Source organism: Chiloscyllium punctatum, chromosome 30 (assembly GCF_047496795.1).
Source record: "Chiloscyllium punctatum isolate Juve2018m chromosome 30, sChiPun1.3, whole genome shotgun sequence".
In the NCBI taxonomy this organism is placed as follows: Eukaryota; Metazoa; Chordata; class Chondrichthyes; order Orectolobiformes; family Hemiscylliidae; genus Chiloscyllium; species Chiloscyllium punctatum.
Window position 1 is genome coordinate 9,021,236 of NC_092768.1, and position 18,072 is coordinate 9,039,307.

The 18,072-nt window shown below is 46.0% G+C and overlaps 1 protein-coding gene across 1 annotated transcript in view; it reads left to right on the forward strand.

The window, feature by feature from the left end:
* LOC140455075 (uncharacterized) overlaps positions 1-18,072 on the forward strand; it is a 289,573-nt gene that overhangs the window by 247,203 nt on the left and 24,298 nt on the right. Inside the window, exons 3-5 of the mRNA XM_072549740.1 lie at positions 13,571-13,716; positions 14,265-14,378; positions 17,798-17,917. Coding sequence (XP_072405841.1) covers positions 13,571-13,716; positions 14,265-14,378; positions 17,798-17,917 — 380 coding nt within the window. The remainder of the gene's footprint in view (positions 1-13,570; positions 13,717-14,264; positions 14,379-17,797; positions 17,918-18,072) is intronic.

Sequence of the window (18,072 nt, forward strand, 5' to 3'; positions counted from 1 at the left end):
GGCACAGTTGTAGGTGTTATATTATAATGGTGTACAGTTAGAGATGTTATATTATAATGGGGCACAGTTGTAGGTGTTATATTATAATGGTGTACAGTTGTAGGTGTTACATTATAATGGTGTACAGTTGTAGGTGTTACATTATAATGGGGCACAGTTGCAGGTGTTATATTATAATGGGGCACAGTTGTAGGTGTTACATTATAATGGTGCACAGTTGTAGGTGTTACATAATAATGGTGTACAGTTTGAGGTGTTATATTATAATGGTGTACAGTTGTAGGTGTTACATTATAATTTTGCACAGATGTAGGTTTTACATTGTACTGGCGTACTGTTGTAGGTGTTACATTATAATGGGGCACAGTTGTAGGTGTTACATTATAATGGTGCACAGATGTAGGTGTTACATTATAATTTTGCACAGATGTAGGTGTTACATTGTACTGGCGTACTGTTGTAGGTGTTACATTATAATGGGGCACGGTTGTAGGTGTTACAGTATAATGGGGCACAGTTGTAGGTGTTATATTATAATGGTGTACAGTTGTAGGTGTTATATTATAATGGTGTACAGTTGTAGGTGTCACATTATAACGGTGCACAGTTGTCGGTGTTATAGTATAATGGGGCACAGTTGCAGGTGTTACATTATAATGGTGTACAGTTGTAGGTGTTACATTATAATGGCGCACAGTTGTAGGTGTTACATTATAATGGTGCACAGTTGTAGGTGTTACATTATAATTGTGCACAGTTGTAGGTGTCACATTATAACGGTGCACAGTTGTAGGTGTTATATTATAAAGGTGCACAGTTGTACGTGTTACATTATAATGGTGCCCAGTTGTAGGTGTTACAATAAAATGGTGCACAGTTGCAGGTGTTTTATTATAATGGTGCAGAGTTGTAGGTGTTACATTATAATGGTGCACAGTTGTAGGTGTTACATAATAATGGTGCACAGTTTGAGGTGTTATATTATAATGGTGTACAGTTGTAGGTGTTACATTATAATTGTGCACAGTTGTAGCTGTTACATTGTAATGGTGCACAGATGTAGGTGTCACATTATAATTTTGCACAGATGTAGGTGTTACATTATACTGGTGTACAGTTGTAGGTGTCATATTATATTGGGCCACTGTTGTAGGTTTTACATTATACTGGTGTACAGTTGTAGGTGTTATATTATAATGGGGCACAGTTGTAGGTGTTACATTATAATGGTGCACAGATGTAGGTGTTACATTATAATTTTGCGCAGATGTAGGTGTTACATTGGACTGGCGTACTGTTGTAGGTGTTACATTATAATGGGGCACGGTTGTAGGTGTTACAGTATAATGGGGCACAGTTGTAGGTGTTATATTATAATGGTGTACAGTTGTAGGTGTTATATTATAATGGCGTACAGTTGTAGGTGTCACATTATAACGGTGCACAGTTGTCGGTGTTATAGTATAATGGGGCACAGTTGCAGGTGTTACATTATAATGGTGTACAGTTGTAGGTGTTACATTATAATGGCGCACAGTTGTAGGTGTTACATTATAATGGTGCACAGTTGTAGGTGTTACATTATAATTGTGCACAGTTGTAGGTGTCACATTATAACGGTGCACAGTTGTAGGTGTTATATTATAAAGGTGCACAGTTGTACGTGTTACATTATAATGGGGCACAGTTGTAGGTGTTACATTATAATGGTGCCCAGTTGTAGGTGTTACATTATAATGGTGCAGAGTTGTAGGTGTTACATTATAATGGTGCACAGTTGTAGGTGTTACATAATAATGGTGCACAGTTTGAGGTGTTATATTATAATGGTGTACAGTTGTAGGTGTTACATTATAATTGTGCACAGTTGTAGGTGTTACATTGTAGTGGTGCACAGATGTAGGTGTCACATTATAATTTTGCACAGATGTAGGTGTTACATTATACTGGTGTACAGTTGTAGGTGTTATATTATAATGGGCCACAGTTGTAGGTGTCACATTATAATGGTGCACAGTTGTAGGTGTTACAATATAATGGGGCACAGTTATAGGCGTTATATTATAATGGTGTACAGTTGTAGGTGTTGCATTATAATGGTGTACAGTTGTAGGTGTTACATTATAATGGGGCACAGTTATAGGCGTTATATTATAATGGTGTACTGTTGTCGGTGTTACATTATAATGGTGTACAGATGTAGGTGTTACATTATACTGGTGTACAGTTGTAGGTATTATAGTATAATGGTGTACAGTTGTTGATATTAAATTATCAAGGTACATTGTTGTCAGTTTTATATTATAGTGGTGCACAGTTGTAGGGTTTAAATTATAATAGGGCACAAATGTAGGTGTTATATTATAATGGTGTACAGTTGCAGGTGTTACATTATAATGGTGCACAGTTGTGGCTGTCACATTATAATGGGGCACAGTTCTAGTTGTTACATTATAACGGTGCAGAGTTGTAGATGTTATATTATAATGGTGCACAGTTGTCGGTGTCACATTATAACGGTGCACAGTTGAAGGTGTTATATTATAATGGTGTACAGTTTTAGGTGTTACATTATAATGGGGCACAGTTGTAGGTGTTATATTGTAATGGGGCACAGTTGTAGGTGTTATATTATAATGGGGCACAGTTGTAGGTGTCACATTATAATGGTGTACAGTTGTAGGTGTCACGTTATAATGGGGCACAGTTGTAGGTGTTATATTATAACGGTGCACAGTTGTAGGTGTTATGTTATAATGGGGCACAGTTGTAGGTGTCACATTATAATGGTGTACAGTAGTAGGTGTCACATAATAATGGTGTACAGTTCTAGGTGTTACATTATAATGGTGTACAGTTGTAGGTGTTACATTATAATGGGGCACAGTTGTAGGTGTCACATTATAATGGTGCACAGTTTTAGGTGTTATATTATAATGATGTACAGCTGTAGGTGTTATATTATAATGTTGCAGAGTTGTAGGTGTTACATTATTATGGTGTACAGTTGTAGGTGTCACGTTATAATGGGGCACAGTTGTAGGTGTTATATTATAACGGTGCACAGTTGTAGGTGTCACATAATAATGGTGTACAGTTTTAGGTGTTACATTATAATGGTGCACAGTTGTAGGTGTCACGTTATAATGGGGCACAGTTGTAGGTGTTATATTATAACGGTGCACAGTTGTAGGTGTCACATAATAATGGTGTACAGTTTTAGGTGTTACATTATAATGGTGCACAGTTGTAGGTGTTACATAATAATGGTGTACAGTTGTAGATGTTATATTATAATGGTGCAGAGTTGTAGGTGTTACATTATAATGGGGCACAGTTGTAGGTGTTACATTATAATGGTGCACAGTTGTAGCTATCACATTATAATGGTGCACAGTTGTAGGTGTTACATAATAATGGTGTACAGTTGTAGATGTTATATTATAATGGTGCACAGTTGTAGGTTTTACATTATAATGGTGTACATTTGTAGGTGTTACATTATAATGGTGTACAGTTGTAGGTGTTATATTATAATGGTGTACATTTGCAGGTGTTACATTATAATGGGGCACAGTTGTAGGTGTTATATTATAATGGTGCACATTTGTAGGTGTTACATTATAATGGGGCACTTTTGTAGCTGTCACATTATAATGGGGCACAGTTGTAGGTGTTACATTATAATGGTGTACAGTTGTAGATGTTATATTATAATGGTGTACAGTTGTAGGTGTTACATTATAATGGTGTACAGTTGCAGGTGTTACATTATAATGGGGCACAGTTGTAGGTGTCACATTATAATGGGGCACAGTTGTAGGTTTTATATTATAATGGGGCACAGTTGTAGTTGTTATATTATAATGGTGCACAGTTGTAGGTGTCACATTATAATGGGGCACAGTTGTAGGTGTTACATTATAATGGGGCACAGTTGTAGGTGTTACATTATAATGGGGCACAGTTTTAGGTGTTACATTATAATGGTGTACATTTGTAGGTGTTACATAATAATGGTGTACAGTTGTAGATGTTATATTATAATGGTGTACATTTGTAGGTGTTACATAATAATGGTGTACAGTTGTAGGTGTCACATTGTAATGGTGCTCAGTTGTAGGTGTTACATTATAATGGTGCACAGTTGTAGATGTTATATTATAATGGTGTACATTTGTAGGTGTTACATAATAATGGTGTACAGTTGTAGATGTCATATTATAATGGTGTACATTTGTAGGTGTTACATTATAATGGTGTACAGTTGTAGATGTTATATTATAATGGTGTACATTTGTAGGTGTTACATTATAATGGTGTACAGTTGTAGGTGTTACATTATAATGGTGTACATTTGTAGGTGTTACATTATAATGGTGTACAGTTGTAGGTGTTATAATGTGGCACAGTTGTAGGTGTCGCATAATAATGGTGTACAGTTGAAGGTGTTACATTATACTGGTGTACAGTTGCAGGTGTTACATTATAATGGGGCACTGTTGTAGGTGTCACATTATAATGGGGCACAGTTGTCGGTGTTTTATTATAATGGTGCACAATTGTAGGTGTTAGATTTTAATGGTGCACAGTTGTAGGTGTTATATTATAATGGGGCACAGTTGTATGTGTTATATTATAATGGTGAACAGTTTTAGGTGTTACATTATAATGGTGTACAGTTGTAGGTGTCACATTAAAATGGTGCCCAGTTGTAGGTGTTATATTATAATGGTGCACATTTGTAGGTGTCACATTATAATGGTGCACAGTTGTAGGTGTTACATTATAATGGTGCACAGTTGTAGTCGTTATATTATAATGGTGCACATTTGTAGGTGTCACATTATAATGGGGCACAGTTGTAGGTGTTACATCATAATGGGGCACAGTTAGTTGTTATATTATAATGGGGCACAGTTGTAGGCGTTACATTATAATGGTGCACAGATGTAGGTGTTACATTATAATGGTGTACAGTTGTTGGTGTTTTATTATAATGGTTTACAGATGTAGGTTTTACATTATAATGGTGTTCAGTTGTAGGTGTTAAATTATAATGGTGTACAGTTGTAGGTGTCACGTTATAATGGCGCACAGTAGTAGATGTTATATTATAACGGTGCCCAGTTGTAGGTGTTTCATAATAATTGTGTACAGTTGTAGGTGTCACATTATATGGTGCCCAGTTGTAGGTGTTACATAATAATGGGGCACAGTTGTAGGTGTCAAATTAAAATGGTGTACAGTTGTAGGTGTTACATTATAATGGGACACAGTTGTAGGTGTTAAATTATAATGGTGCTCAGTTGTACGTGTTACATTATAACGGGGCACAGTTATAGGTGTTACATTATAATGGTGTACAGTTGTAGGTGTCACGTTATAATGGGGCACAGTTGTAGATGTTATATTATAACGGTGCACAGTTGTAGGTGTTATATTATAATGGGGCACAGTTGTAGTCGTTATATTATAATGGGGCACAGTTGTAGGTGTTATATTATAATGGTGTGCAGTTGTAGGTGTTACATTATAATGGTGCACAGATGTAGGTGTTACATTATAATGGTGTACAGTTGTTGGTGTTTTATTATAATTGTTTACAGATGTAGGTGTTACATTATAATGGTGCACAGTTGTAGATGTTATATTATAACGGTGCACAGTTGTAGGTGTTATATTATAATGGGGCACAGTTGTAGTCGTTATATTATAATGGTGTACAGTTGTAGGTGTTACATTATAATGGGACACAGTTGTAGGTGTTACATTATAATGGTGTACTGTTGTAGGTGTTACATTATAATGGTGTTCAGTTGTAGGTGTTACATTATAATGGGGCACAGTTGTAAGTGTTACATTATAATGGTGTGCAGTTGTAGGTGTTACATTATAATGGTGCACAGATGTAGGTGTTACATTATAATGGTGTACAGTTGTTGGTGTTTTATTATAATTGTTTACAGATGTAGGTGTTACATTATAATGGTGTACAGTTGTAGGTGTTACATTATAATGGTGTTCAGTTGTAGGTGTTACATTATAATGGCACACAGTTGTAGGTGTTACATTATAATGGTGTACAGTTGTCGGTGTTACATTATAATAGTGTTCAGTTGTAGGTGTTACATTATAATGGGGCACAGTTGTAAGTGTTACATTATAATGGTGAACAGTTGTAGGTGTCTCACGATAGTGGTGTACAGGTGTCGGTGTTACATTACAAAGGTGTACAGTTTGTAGTTGTTACATTATAATGATGTACAATTGGACATATCTCATTACAATGGTGTACAGTTGTAGGTGTCACATTGCAACGGTGCACAGTTGGAAAGAAGTGAAAACTTTGTGGAGTATGCTTAAGAATTTGTTCAGAACGCTTCCAGGACAGAGAGAAACCTCAGTTTACGAGGATAGATTGAAGAGGTTGGGTCAGGTCTCCGTGGTGAGGAGATGGCTGAGACGAGAGCTGACAATTGTTTTCCAAGTTGTGGGTTGGCTGGTTGGAGTAGATGGGAAGGAGCTGTTCCTGTTGGAAAAAGCAAAATGAACGAGAGGGTATGGGTCTAAAGTGATGTGCAAATGCAGCAAGGGTAAAGTGAGAAATATCTCTTCCACACAGCAAGTCATCAGGGTTTGGGATCCATTGCCTGGAAATGTGGTGGGGGCAGGTTGAATTGAGGCATTTTGGAGCGGAACTAGATGGGTATTTGGATAGAAACAACAAAGGGATGTGGGGAAAAAACAGGACATTGGTCCGAGGTAATACAACAGGTGCAGGTCCGATAGCCAAACAGCCTGACCCTGTTCTGTAATTATTCAGTGATCTCATGCTATCCCCAGCAATTCAAACCAGTTATTTCTGAGTCTCGCCATTCCTGCATCCCTGCATTTAATAAAAAGCAAATCTGAATCAGTTCCTCGGAAACATAATTCTCCACGAGGTGGTGATTGTTTCAGAAAGAGTCTGTCGTGGGGTGGAATATAGTGTTTGCAAACGACAATAAAAGATGCTAAACATTGCTAAATAGAGACCGGGAGCAAGTGAGGACTGGGGATCAGAGTCGAGAGTGTGAGGCTGGAAAAGCACAGCAGGGTCAGGCAGCATCCGAGGAGAAGGAGGGTTAACGTTTCAGGCGTAAGCCCTTCATCTGGAATGTTGGTGCATTCGGCCTGCTTTCATAGAATCCCTGCACTGCGGCAGCAGGCCATTCGGCCCATCGTTCCCAGCCTGGCTCTCCCACCTAATCCCTGTCATCCTGAAATTCCTCACAGCTAGCCCACACAGCCTACACATCCCTGAACACTATGGGCAATTTAGCGCAGCTAATCCCACCCTGACTTGCACCATCTTGGGACTGTGGGAGGAAACCTGCGCAGCCGCGGGGTGAATGTGCAAACTCCGTGCAGACGAGACTGGAATCAAACCCAGAGTCCCTGGCGCTGTGGGGCAGCAGTGCTAACCACTGAGTCACCGTGCCATCCTGAAGGACGTCGATATTTTTGCTGAGGCAGTGATAGAAGAGAAACAGAAATACACCTTTCACAATCATTGGAGGGAGTTTTACAGTTAAATGATTAAACACTGTTGGAGTGTGGAAAACACGTGGCAGTCCTTTTGTGCTTGGAGAAAGGATAAATATTGCCATCCCCTGCTCTCCTTGCAGATAGGCATCTTTGACGGATGCACGAGAGGGCGTACGGGTCCTCGGTTTAATGACTCCTCTGTGAAGGTGGCACCTCTGGCAGTGCTGCACTCCCTCAGTAACTGCGCTGGAGTGCCAGCCTGGGTTCTGCTCTTGTGTCTCTGCGCACGGTTTCTCTTCAGGACGAGGATGGTGCTTCCTCAAAGCAGGTTCCTTCACTTAAACCGCGGAGAACCGCGGAAAGAAACTCTCCTGGTTCCCCCACCGCCTGTGCCACGAGAAACAGTGACAACGTCGTGACACAGCGAGGTGGGAGGAACACAAATGTCTTCAAACCCCAGGGTTAATTGTTGAGGGCTTGACAGACGTGACAACGAGCAATTGAAAGAAAGTGGTAAGGAGCGGTGGATAAGTGGTTAGCACTGCTGCCTCACGGTGCCAGGGACCCAGGTTCGATTCCAGTCTCGGGCGACTGTCTGTGTGGAGTTTGCACGTTCTTCCTGTGTCTGTGTGGGGTTGCTCCGGGTGCTCCGGTTTCCTCCCACAGTTCAAGGATGTGCAGGTCAGGGTGAAATGGCCATGGCACAGTGTCTGGGGATGTGCATTTTGGACTACGTCCCATGGCTAATCCACCAGTACTGCATGTCCCTGGGCACTATGGGCAATTTCCCAGGGCCAATCGACATATGTGTTCAGGGAGGTGTAGGTTAGGGTGGATTGGCTGTGCAAAATTGCCTGTAATGTTCAGGGATGTGTAGGTTAGGGTGGATTGGCTGTGCAAAATTGTCCCATAGTGTTCAGGGATGTGTAGGTTAGGGTGGATTGGCCGTGCTAAATTGTCCCATAGTGTTCAGGGATGTGTAGGTTAGGGTGGATTGGCCGTGCTAAATTGTCTCATAGTGTTCAGGGATGTGTAGGTTAGGGTGGATTGGCCGTGCTAAATTGTCCCATAGTGTTCAGGGATGTGCAGGTTAGGGTGGATTGGCCGCGCTAAATTGTCCCATAGTGTTCAGGGATGTGCAGGTTAGGATGGATTGGCCGTGCTAAATTGTCCCATAGTGCGCAGGGATGTGCAGGTTAGGGTGGATTGGCCGTGCTAAATTGTCCCATAGTGTTCAGGGATGTGTAGGTTAGGGTGGATTGGCCGTGCTAAATTGTCCCATAGTGTTCAGGGATGTGCAGGTTAGGGTGGATTGGCCGTGCTAAATTGTCCCATAGTGCGCAGGGATGTGCAGGTTAGGGTGGATTGGCCGTGCTAAATTGCCCCATAGTGTTCAGGGATGTGTAGGTTAGGGTGGATTGGCCGTGCTAAATTGTCCCATAGTGTTCAGGGATGTGTAGGTTAGGGTGGATTGGCCATGATACATTGTCCCATAGTATTCAGGGATGTGTAGGTTAGGGTAGATTGGCCGTGCTAAATTGTCCCATAGTGTTCAGGGATGTGCAGGTTAGGGTGGATTGGCCATGCTAAATTGTCCCATAGTGTTCAGGGATGTGTAGGTTAGGATGGATTGGCCATGCTAAATTGTCCCGTAGTGTTCAGGGGTGTGTAGGTTAGGGTGGATTGGCCGTGCTAAATTGTCCCATAGTGTTCAGGGATGTGTAGGTTAGGATGGATTGGCCATGCTAAATTGTCCCATAGTGTTCAGGGGTGTGCAGGTTAGGGTGGATTGGCCATGCTAAATTATCCCATAGTGTTCAGGGATGTGTAGGTTAGGGTGGATTGGCCATGCTAAATTATCCCATATTGTTCAGGGATGTGCAGGTTACGGTGGATTGGCCATGCTAAATTATCCCATAGTGTTCAGGGATGTGTAGGTTAGGGTGGATTGGTCATGCTAAATTGTCCCATAGTGCGCAGGGATGTGCAGGTTAGGGTGGATTGGCCGTGCTAAATTGTCCCATAGTGTTCAGGGATGTGTAGGTTAGGGTGGATTGGCCGTGCTAAATTGTCCCATAGTTTTCAGGGATGTGTAGGTTAGGGTGGATTGGCCGTGCTAAATTGTCCCATAGTGTTCAGGGATGTGTAGGTTAGGGTGGATTGGCCGTGCTAAATTGTCCCATAGTGTTCAGGGATGTGTAGGTTAGGGTGGATTGGCCATGATACATTGTCCCATAGTGTTCAGGGATGTGTAGGTTAGGGTGGATTGGCCGTGCTAAATTGTCCCATAGTGTTCAGGGATGTGCAGGTTAGGGTGGATTGGCCGTGCTAAATTGCCCCATAGTGTTCAGGGATGTGTAGGTTAGGGTGGATTGGCCGTGCTAAATTGTCCCATAGTATTCAGGGATGTGTAGGTGAGGGTGGATTGGCCACGCTAAACTGTCCCATAGTGCTCAGGGATGTATAGGTTAGGGTGGATTGGCCGTCCTAAATTGTCCCGTAGTGTTCAGGGATGTGTATGTTAGGGTGGATTGGCCGTGCTAAATTGTCCCATAGTGTTCAGGGATGTGTAGGTTAGGGTGGATTGGCCGTGCTAAATTGTCCCGTAGTGTTCAGGGGTGTGTAGGTTAGGGTGGATTGGCTGTGCTAAATTGTCCCATAGTGTTCAGGGATGTGTAGGTTAGGGTGGATTGGCCGTGCTAAATTGTCCCATAGTGTTCAGGGATGTGTAGGTTAGGGTGGATTGGCTGTGCTAAATTGTCCCATAGTGTTCAGGGATGTGTAGGTTAGGGTGGATTGGCTGTGCTAAATTGTCCCATAGTGTTCAGGGATGTGTAGGTTAGGGTGGATTGGCCGTGCTAAATTGTCCCGTAGTGTTCAGGGGTGTGTAGGTTAGGGTGGATTGGCTGTGCTAAATTGTCCCATAGTGTTCAGGGATGTGTAGGTTAGGGTGGATTGGCCGTGCTAAATTGTCCCATAGTGTTCAGGGATGTGTCGGTTAGGATGGATTGGCCATGCTAAATTGTCCCATAGTGTTCAGGGATGTGCAGGTTAGGGTGGATTGGCCATGCTAAATTGTCCCATAGTGTTCAGGGATGTGTAGGTTAGGGTGGATTGGCCGTGCTAAATTGTCCCATAGTGTTCAGGGATGTGTAGGTTACGGTGGATTGGCCGTGCTAAATTGTCCCATAGTGTTCAGGGATGTGTAGGTTAGGGTGGATTGGCCATGATACATTGTCCCATAGTGTTCAGGGATGTGTAGGTTAGGGTGGATTGGCCGTGCTAAATTGTCCCATAGTGTTCAGGGATGTGCAGGTTAGGGTGGATTGGCCGTGCTAAATTGCCCCATAGTGTTCAGGGATGTGTAGGTTAGGGTGGATTGGCCGTGCTAAATTGTCCCATAGTATTCAGGGATGTGTAGGTGAGGGTGGATTGGCCACGCTAAACTGTCCCTTAGTGCTCAGGGATGTATAGGTTAGGGTGGATTGGCCGTGCTAAATTGTCCCATAGTGTTCAGGGGTGTGCAGGTTAGGGTGGATTGGCCGTACTAAATTGTCCCATAGAGTTCAGGGATGTGTAGGTTAGGGTGGACTGGCCGTGCTAAATTGTCCCATAGTGTTCAGGGATGTGTAGGTTAGGGTGGATTGGCTGTGCTAAATTGTCCCATAGTGTTCAGGGATGTGTAGGTTAGGGTGGATTGGCTGTGCTAAATTGTCCCATAGTGTTCAGGGATGTGTAGGTTAGGGTGGATTGGCCGTGCTAAATTGTCCCGTAGTGTTCAGGGGTGTGTAGGTTAGGGTGGATTGGCTGTGCTAAATTGTCCCATAGTGTTCAGGGATGTGTAGGTTAGGGTGGATTGGCCGTGCTAAATTGTCCCATAGTGTTCAGGGATGTGTCGGTTAGGATGGATTGGCCATGCTAAATTGTCCCATAGTGTTCAGGGATGTGCAGGTTAGGGTGGATTGGCCATGCTAAATTGTCCCATAGTGTTCAGGGATGTGTAGGTTAGGGTGGATTGGCCGTGCTAAATTGTCCCATAGTGTTCAGGGGTGTGCAGGTTAGGGTGGATTGGCCGTACTAAATTGTCCCATAGAGTTCAGGGATGTGTAGGTTAGGGTGGACTGGCCGTGCTAAATTGTCCCGTAGTGTTCAGGGATGTGCAGGTTAGGGTGGATTGACCATGCTAAATTGTCCCATAGTGTTCAGGGGTGTGCAGGTTAGGGTGGATTGGCCATGCTAAATTGTCTCATAGTGTTCAGGGGTGTGCAGGTTAGGGTGGATTGACCATGATAAGTTGTCCCATAGTGTTCAGGGATGTGTAGGTTAGGGTGGATTGACCGTGCTAAATTGTCCCATAGTGTTCAGGGATGTGTAGGTTAGGGTGGACTGGCCGTGCTAAATTGTCCCGTAGTGTTCAGGGATGTGCAGGTTAGGGTGGATTGGCCGTGCTAAATTGTCCCATAGTGTTCAGGGATGTGTAGGTTAGGGTGGATTGGCCGTGCTAAATTGTCCCATAGTGTTCAGGGATGTGTAGGTTAGGGTGGATTGGCCGTGCTAACTTGTTTTATAGTGTTCAGGGATGTGTAGGTTAGGGTGGATTGGCCGTGCTAAATTGTCCCATAGTGTTCAGGGATGTGTAGGTTAGGGTGGATTGGCCGTGCTAAATTGTCCCATAGTGTTCAGGGATGTGTTGGTTAGGGTGGATTGGCCATGCTAAATTGTCCCATAGTGTTCAGGGATATGTCGGTTAGGCTGGATTGACCGTGCTAAATTGTCCCATCGTGTTCAGGGATGTGCAGGTTCGGGTGGATTGGCCATGCTAAATTGTCCCATAGTGTTCAGGGATGTTTAGGTTAGGGTGGATTGGCCGTAGGGATTGTGGGGTGACAGGGATGGGGTGGTATGCTCTCCGGAGGGTCACGGTGGGCTGAAAGGTTTGCCTCCCCACCGTTGGGGTTCTCTGAGTATGGTAAAAACAATGACTGCAGATGCTGAAAATCAAATACTGGATTAGTGGTGCTGGAAGAGCCCAGCAGTTCAGGCAGCATCCAACGAGCAGCAAAATCAACGTTTCGGGCAAAAGCCTTTCATCAGGAATAAAGGCAGTGAGCCTGAAGCGTGGAGAGATAAACTAGAGGAGGGTGGGGGTGGGGAGAGAGTAGCATAGAGTACAATGGGTGAGTGGGGGAAGGGATGAAGGTGATAGGTCAAGGAGGAGAGGGTGGAGTGGATAGGTGGAAAAGAAGATAGGCAGGTCGGACAAGTCAAGGAGACAGTAACTGAGCTGGAAGTTTGAATCTAGGATGAGGTGGGGGAAGGGGAAATGAGGAAGCTGTTGAAGTCCACATTGATGCCCTGGGGTTGAAGTGTTCCGAGGCGGAAGATGAGGCGTTCTTCCTCCAGGCGTCTGGTGATGAGGGAGCGGCGGTGAAGGAGGCCCAGGACCTCCATGTCCTCGGCAGAGTGGGAGGGGGAGTTGAAATGTTGGGCCACGGGGCGGTTTGGTTGATTGGTGCAGGTGTCCCGGAGATGTTCCCTGAAGCGCTCTGCTAGGAGGCGCCCAGTCTCCCCAATGTAGAGGAGACCACATCGGGAGCAACGGATACAATAAATGATATTGGTGGATGTGCAGGTGAAACTTTGATGGATGTGGAAGGCTCCTTTAGGGCCTTGGATAGAGGTGAGGGAGGAGGTGTGGGCGCAGGTTTTACAGTTCCTGCAGTGGCAGGGGAAAGTGCCAGAATGGGAGGGTGGGTCGTAGGGGGGTGTGGATGGCCTTGTGTCCTGAGCTGGGGCAGGAATCCAGGAACCTTTGGACGTACGGTGATGATGGAGGGGAGAGTCAGCCATGTGTACCTGCAGGTACCGAGTGGACTGGGGTGGGTGGGGTGGGGAGTGGCTGTTGTTTGGCTTCCCCGAATTGCCCTCCTTGCCCACATCCTGGTGGGGCTCCCTGCCCCAAGTTGGGCACCTTGTGGATTCCCCTTCCTGTTTGCACCCCCCCAAGACCCATCAGCTGTGGATGTGCCTTCTCCTACAGGTTTATTTGCGTTTGCCAGGCTGGCTGGACAGGGCCTACGTGCCAGGAGGAGGTGAACGAATGTGAGTCGGTGCCCTGTGGTCACGGAGGGACATGTGTTCACCAAACCCACGGCTACAGCTGCCTCTGCCCCACCGGTTTCACAGGTAAGAGTCTGCACCCCACAGAGGGATGTGAGTGTGTGTGTGTGAGTGTGTGTCTGTGTGTGTGTGTGTGTGTGTGTGTGTGTGTGTGTGGGAGTGTTTGATGGGAACTGTCATAGAGTCATAGACATGTACAGCATAGAAACAGACCCTTCAGTCCAACAGACCTTTACTCTGTATCTAACCCCGTGCTGTCCCTGTCCTGGGAGTGATTGATGGGGGACACTGTAGAGGAAGCTTTACTCTGTATCTAACCCCGTGCTGTCCCTGTCCTGGGAGTATTTGATGGGGGACAGTGTAGAGGGAGCTTTACTCTGTATCTAACCCCATGCTGTTCCTGTCCTGGGAGTGATTCCCTCTTTTCCTTTTGCTGTATTTGCTGCTCTCTGAGCCAGGGTCTCAGTGTTTGTTGTGCTGGAGGCTGTGAGGAGTGCTAAGCTGTTGCTGGGAGGATCAGTGATGCACTGTAGCCCATATCGGGAAGGGCACACAATCCCTCCAGCCCCCAGCCTGTCTGACGTCCCCCTTGTGTTTCCTTATCTCTTCGCCAGGTCAGCAGTGTGAGAACAATCAGGACGACTGCCTGTCTGTACCCTGCCTGAACAACGGTCACTGTCTGGATGGTGTCGCCAGCTACCTGTGTCAGTGTGAGCTCCCCTACACAGGTACCCAGAAAACATGGCTGGGGAGGGAGAGGGGGTGTGCGTGCGCGCCTGTGTGGGTGTGTGGGTGTCTGTGTGTGTGTGTGTGTGTGTCTGTCTGTCTGTGTGTGTCTGTGCGTGTGTGTCTGTGCGTGTGTGTGTCTGTGTGTCTGTCTGTCTGTGTGTGTGTCTGTGCGTGTGTGTGTCTGTGTGTGTGTCTGTCTGTCTGTGTGTCTGTGTCTGTGTGTATCTGGTGTGTGTGTGTCTGTGCGTGTGTGTGTGCGCCTGTGTGTGTCTGTGCGTGTATGTGTGCACTTGTGTGTGTGTGTGTGTGTCTGTGCGTATGTGTGCGCGCTTGTGTGTGTGTGCCTGTGTGTATGTATGTGTGTTTGTCTGTGCGTGTGTGTGCGCTTGTGTGTGTGTGCCTGTGTGTATGTATGTGTGTTTGTCTGTGCGTGTGTGTGTGTCTGCGTGTGTGTGCGCTTGTGTGTGTGTGCCTGTGTGTATGTGTGTGTGTTTGTCTGTGCGTGTGTGTGTGCCTGCGTGTGCGTGTGTGCGCCTGTGTGTGTGTGCCTGTGTGTGTGTCTGTGCGTGTGTGTCTGTGCCTGTGTGTGTGCGTCTGTGTGTGTGTGAGAGATCCTAGGATCAGTTGCGATGCTGTGATCTGGGTGGATCCTGTGATTGGGAGTGAGCCTGAGATAGGGGAGGGGTCCTGGGAATGACAATATGCCCACGATCGAGAGTTGGGGGGAGGGGTGGGTTGGAGAGGTCCTGGGATCACGAGGGGACTGGGCTGTTGAGCAGGGCTATCTGGTGATCAGGGGTGCTCCTGTGTAAAGGGGTGATCCAGTGATCAGAGTGATCCTGTGATCGGGTGGGATCCTGTGATTTATGTATTCCTTTCGATGGGGTGTCGGTCATGTGGCCTGAGTGGAGATCTTGTGTTTGGCCTGATCCTTTGGTCAGGGACGATCCTGCGATCGTGGTGATCCGATCCAATGGGTAAGACCGTATTCGAGGATAACCCCATGGCTGGGGTGATCATGTGGTCAATGTGACTCTCTCCTGTTTGGACCATCTTGGGTCAATGTTGCTTTCGTTGTGGGTTATCAATCACTGGCTGTGTGTACAGGGTCCACTGTGATCAATCGATCCGACAGTCACTCACTGGCTGTGTGTACAGGGTCCACTGTGATCAATCGATCCGACAGTCACTCACTGGCTGTGTGTACAGGGTCCACTGTGATCAGGTGATCCTACAGTCACTCACTGGCTGTGTGTACAGGGTCCACTGTGATCAATCGATCCGACAGTCACTCACTGGATGTGTGTACAGGGTCCACTGTGATCAGGTGATCCTACAGTCACTCACTGGCTGTGTGTACAGGGTCCACTGTGATCAGGTGATCCTACAGTCACTCACTGGCTGTGTGTACAGGGTCCACAGTGATCAATCGATCCGACAGTCACTCACTGGCTGTGTGTACAGGGTCCACTGTGATCAATCGATCCTACAGTCACTCACTGGCTGTGTGTACAGGGTCCACTGTGATCAGGTGATCCTACAGTCACTCACTGGCTGTGTGTACAGGGTCCACTGTGATCAATCGATCCGACAGTCACTCACTGGCTGTGTGTACAGGGTCCACTGTGATCAATCGATCCGACAGTCACTCACTGGCTGTGTGTACAGGGTCCACTGTGATCAATCGATCCGACAGTCACTCACTGGCTGTGTGTACAGGGTCCACTGTGATCAATCGATCCGACAGTCACTCACTGGCTGTGTGTACAGGGTCCACTGTGATCAATCGATCCGACAGTCACTCACTGGCTGTGTGTACAGGGTCCACTGTGATCAATCGATCCGACAGTCACTCACTGGCTGTGTGTACAGGGTCCACTGTGATCAGTCGATCCTACAGTCACTCACTGGCTGTGTGTACAGGGTCCACTGTGATCAATCGATCCTACAGTCACTCACTGGCTGTGTGTACAGGGTCCACTGTGATCAATCGATCCTACAGTCACTCACTGGCTGTGTGTACAGGGTCCACTGTGATCAGGTGATCCTACAGTCACTCACTGGCTGTGTGTACAGGGTCCACTGTGATCAATCGATCCTACAGTCACTCACTGGCTGTGTGTACAGGGTCCACTGTGATCAATCGATCCTACAGTCACTCACTGGCTGTGTGTACAGGGTCCACTGTGATCAGTCGATCCTACAGTCAGTCACTGGCTGTGTGTACAGGGTCCACTGTGATCAATCGATCCTACAGTCACTCACTGGCTGTGTGTACAGGGTCCACTGTGATCAATCGATCCTACAGTCACTCACTGGCTGTGTGTACAGGGTCCACTGTGATCAGGTGATCCTACAGTCACTCACTGGCTGTGTGTACAGGGTCCACTGTGATCAATCAATCCTACAGTCACTCACTGGCTGTGTGTACAGGGTCCACTGTGATCAATCGATCCGACAGTCACTCACTGGCTGTGTGTACAGGGTCCACTGTGATCAATCGATCCGACAGTCACTCACTGGCTGTGTGTACAGGGTCCACTGTGATCAATCGATCCGACAGTCACTCACTGGCTGTGTGTACAGGGTCCACTGTGATCAATCGATCCGACAGTCACTCACTGGCTGTGTGTACAGGGTCCACTGTGATCAATCGATCCGACAGTCACTCACTGGCTGTGTGTACAGGGTCCACTGTGATCAATCGATCCTACAGTCACTCACTGGCTGTGTGTACAGGGTCCACTGTGATCAGGCGATCCTACAGTCACTCACTGGCTGTGTGTACAGGGTCCACTGTGATCAATCGATCCGACAGTCACTCACTGGCTGTGTGTACAGGGTCCACTGTGATCAATCGATCCTACAGTCACTCACTGGCTGTGTGTACAGGGTCCACTGTGATCAGGTGATCCTACAGTCACTCACTGGCTGTGTGTACAGGGTCCACTGTGATCAATCGATCCGACAGTCACTCACTGGCTGTGTGTACAGGGTCCACTGTGATCAATCGATCCGACAGTCACTCACTGGCTGTGTGTACAGGGTCCACTGTGATCAGGCGATCCTACAGTCACTCACTGACTGTGTGTACAGGGTCCACTGTGATCAATCGATCCGACAGTCACTCACTAGCTGTGTGTACAGGGTCCACTGTGATCAATCGATCCGACAGTCACTCACTGGCTGTGTGTACAGGGTCCACTGTGATCAGTCCATCCTACAGTCACTCACTGGCTGTGTGTTCACTGTGATCAGTCGATCCTACAGTCACTCACTGGCTGTGTGTTCACTGTGATCAGTCGATCCTACAGTCACTCACTGCCTGTGTGTCCAGAGTCCGCAGTGATCAGGTGATCCTACAGTCACTCACTGGCTGTTCGTCCTGAGTCACTTTTCGGAATGTTTGGTTTTTCAGGTCTACACTGTGAAACCTTCCTCGCTCCCTGTGCTCAGGACCCTTGCAGAAATGGCAGCAGCTGTATCGAGTCTGCAGACTACCTGTCGTTCTCTTGTGTCTGTCAGGTCGGGTGGAGAGGTGAGGAACATTCAAATTCACTGGACTCTATTCTGAGTTCCATCAACCCCACACTCCAGACTGGGCCCATTGTCCCTCACCAAGACAGATAGATCCATGTACATGGTTCACCTGATAATCCCTTCAGACACTCTCTCTCTCGAGGGACAGACGAT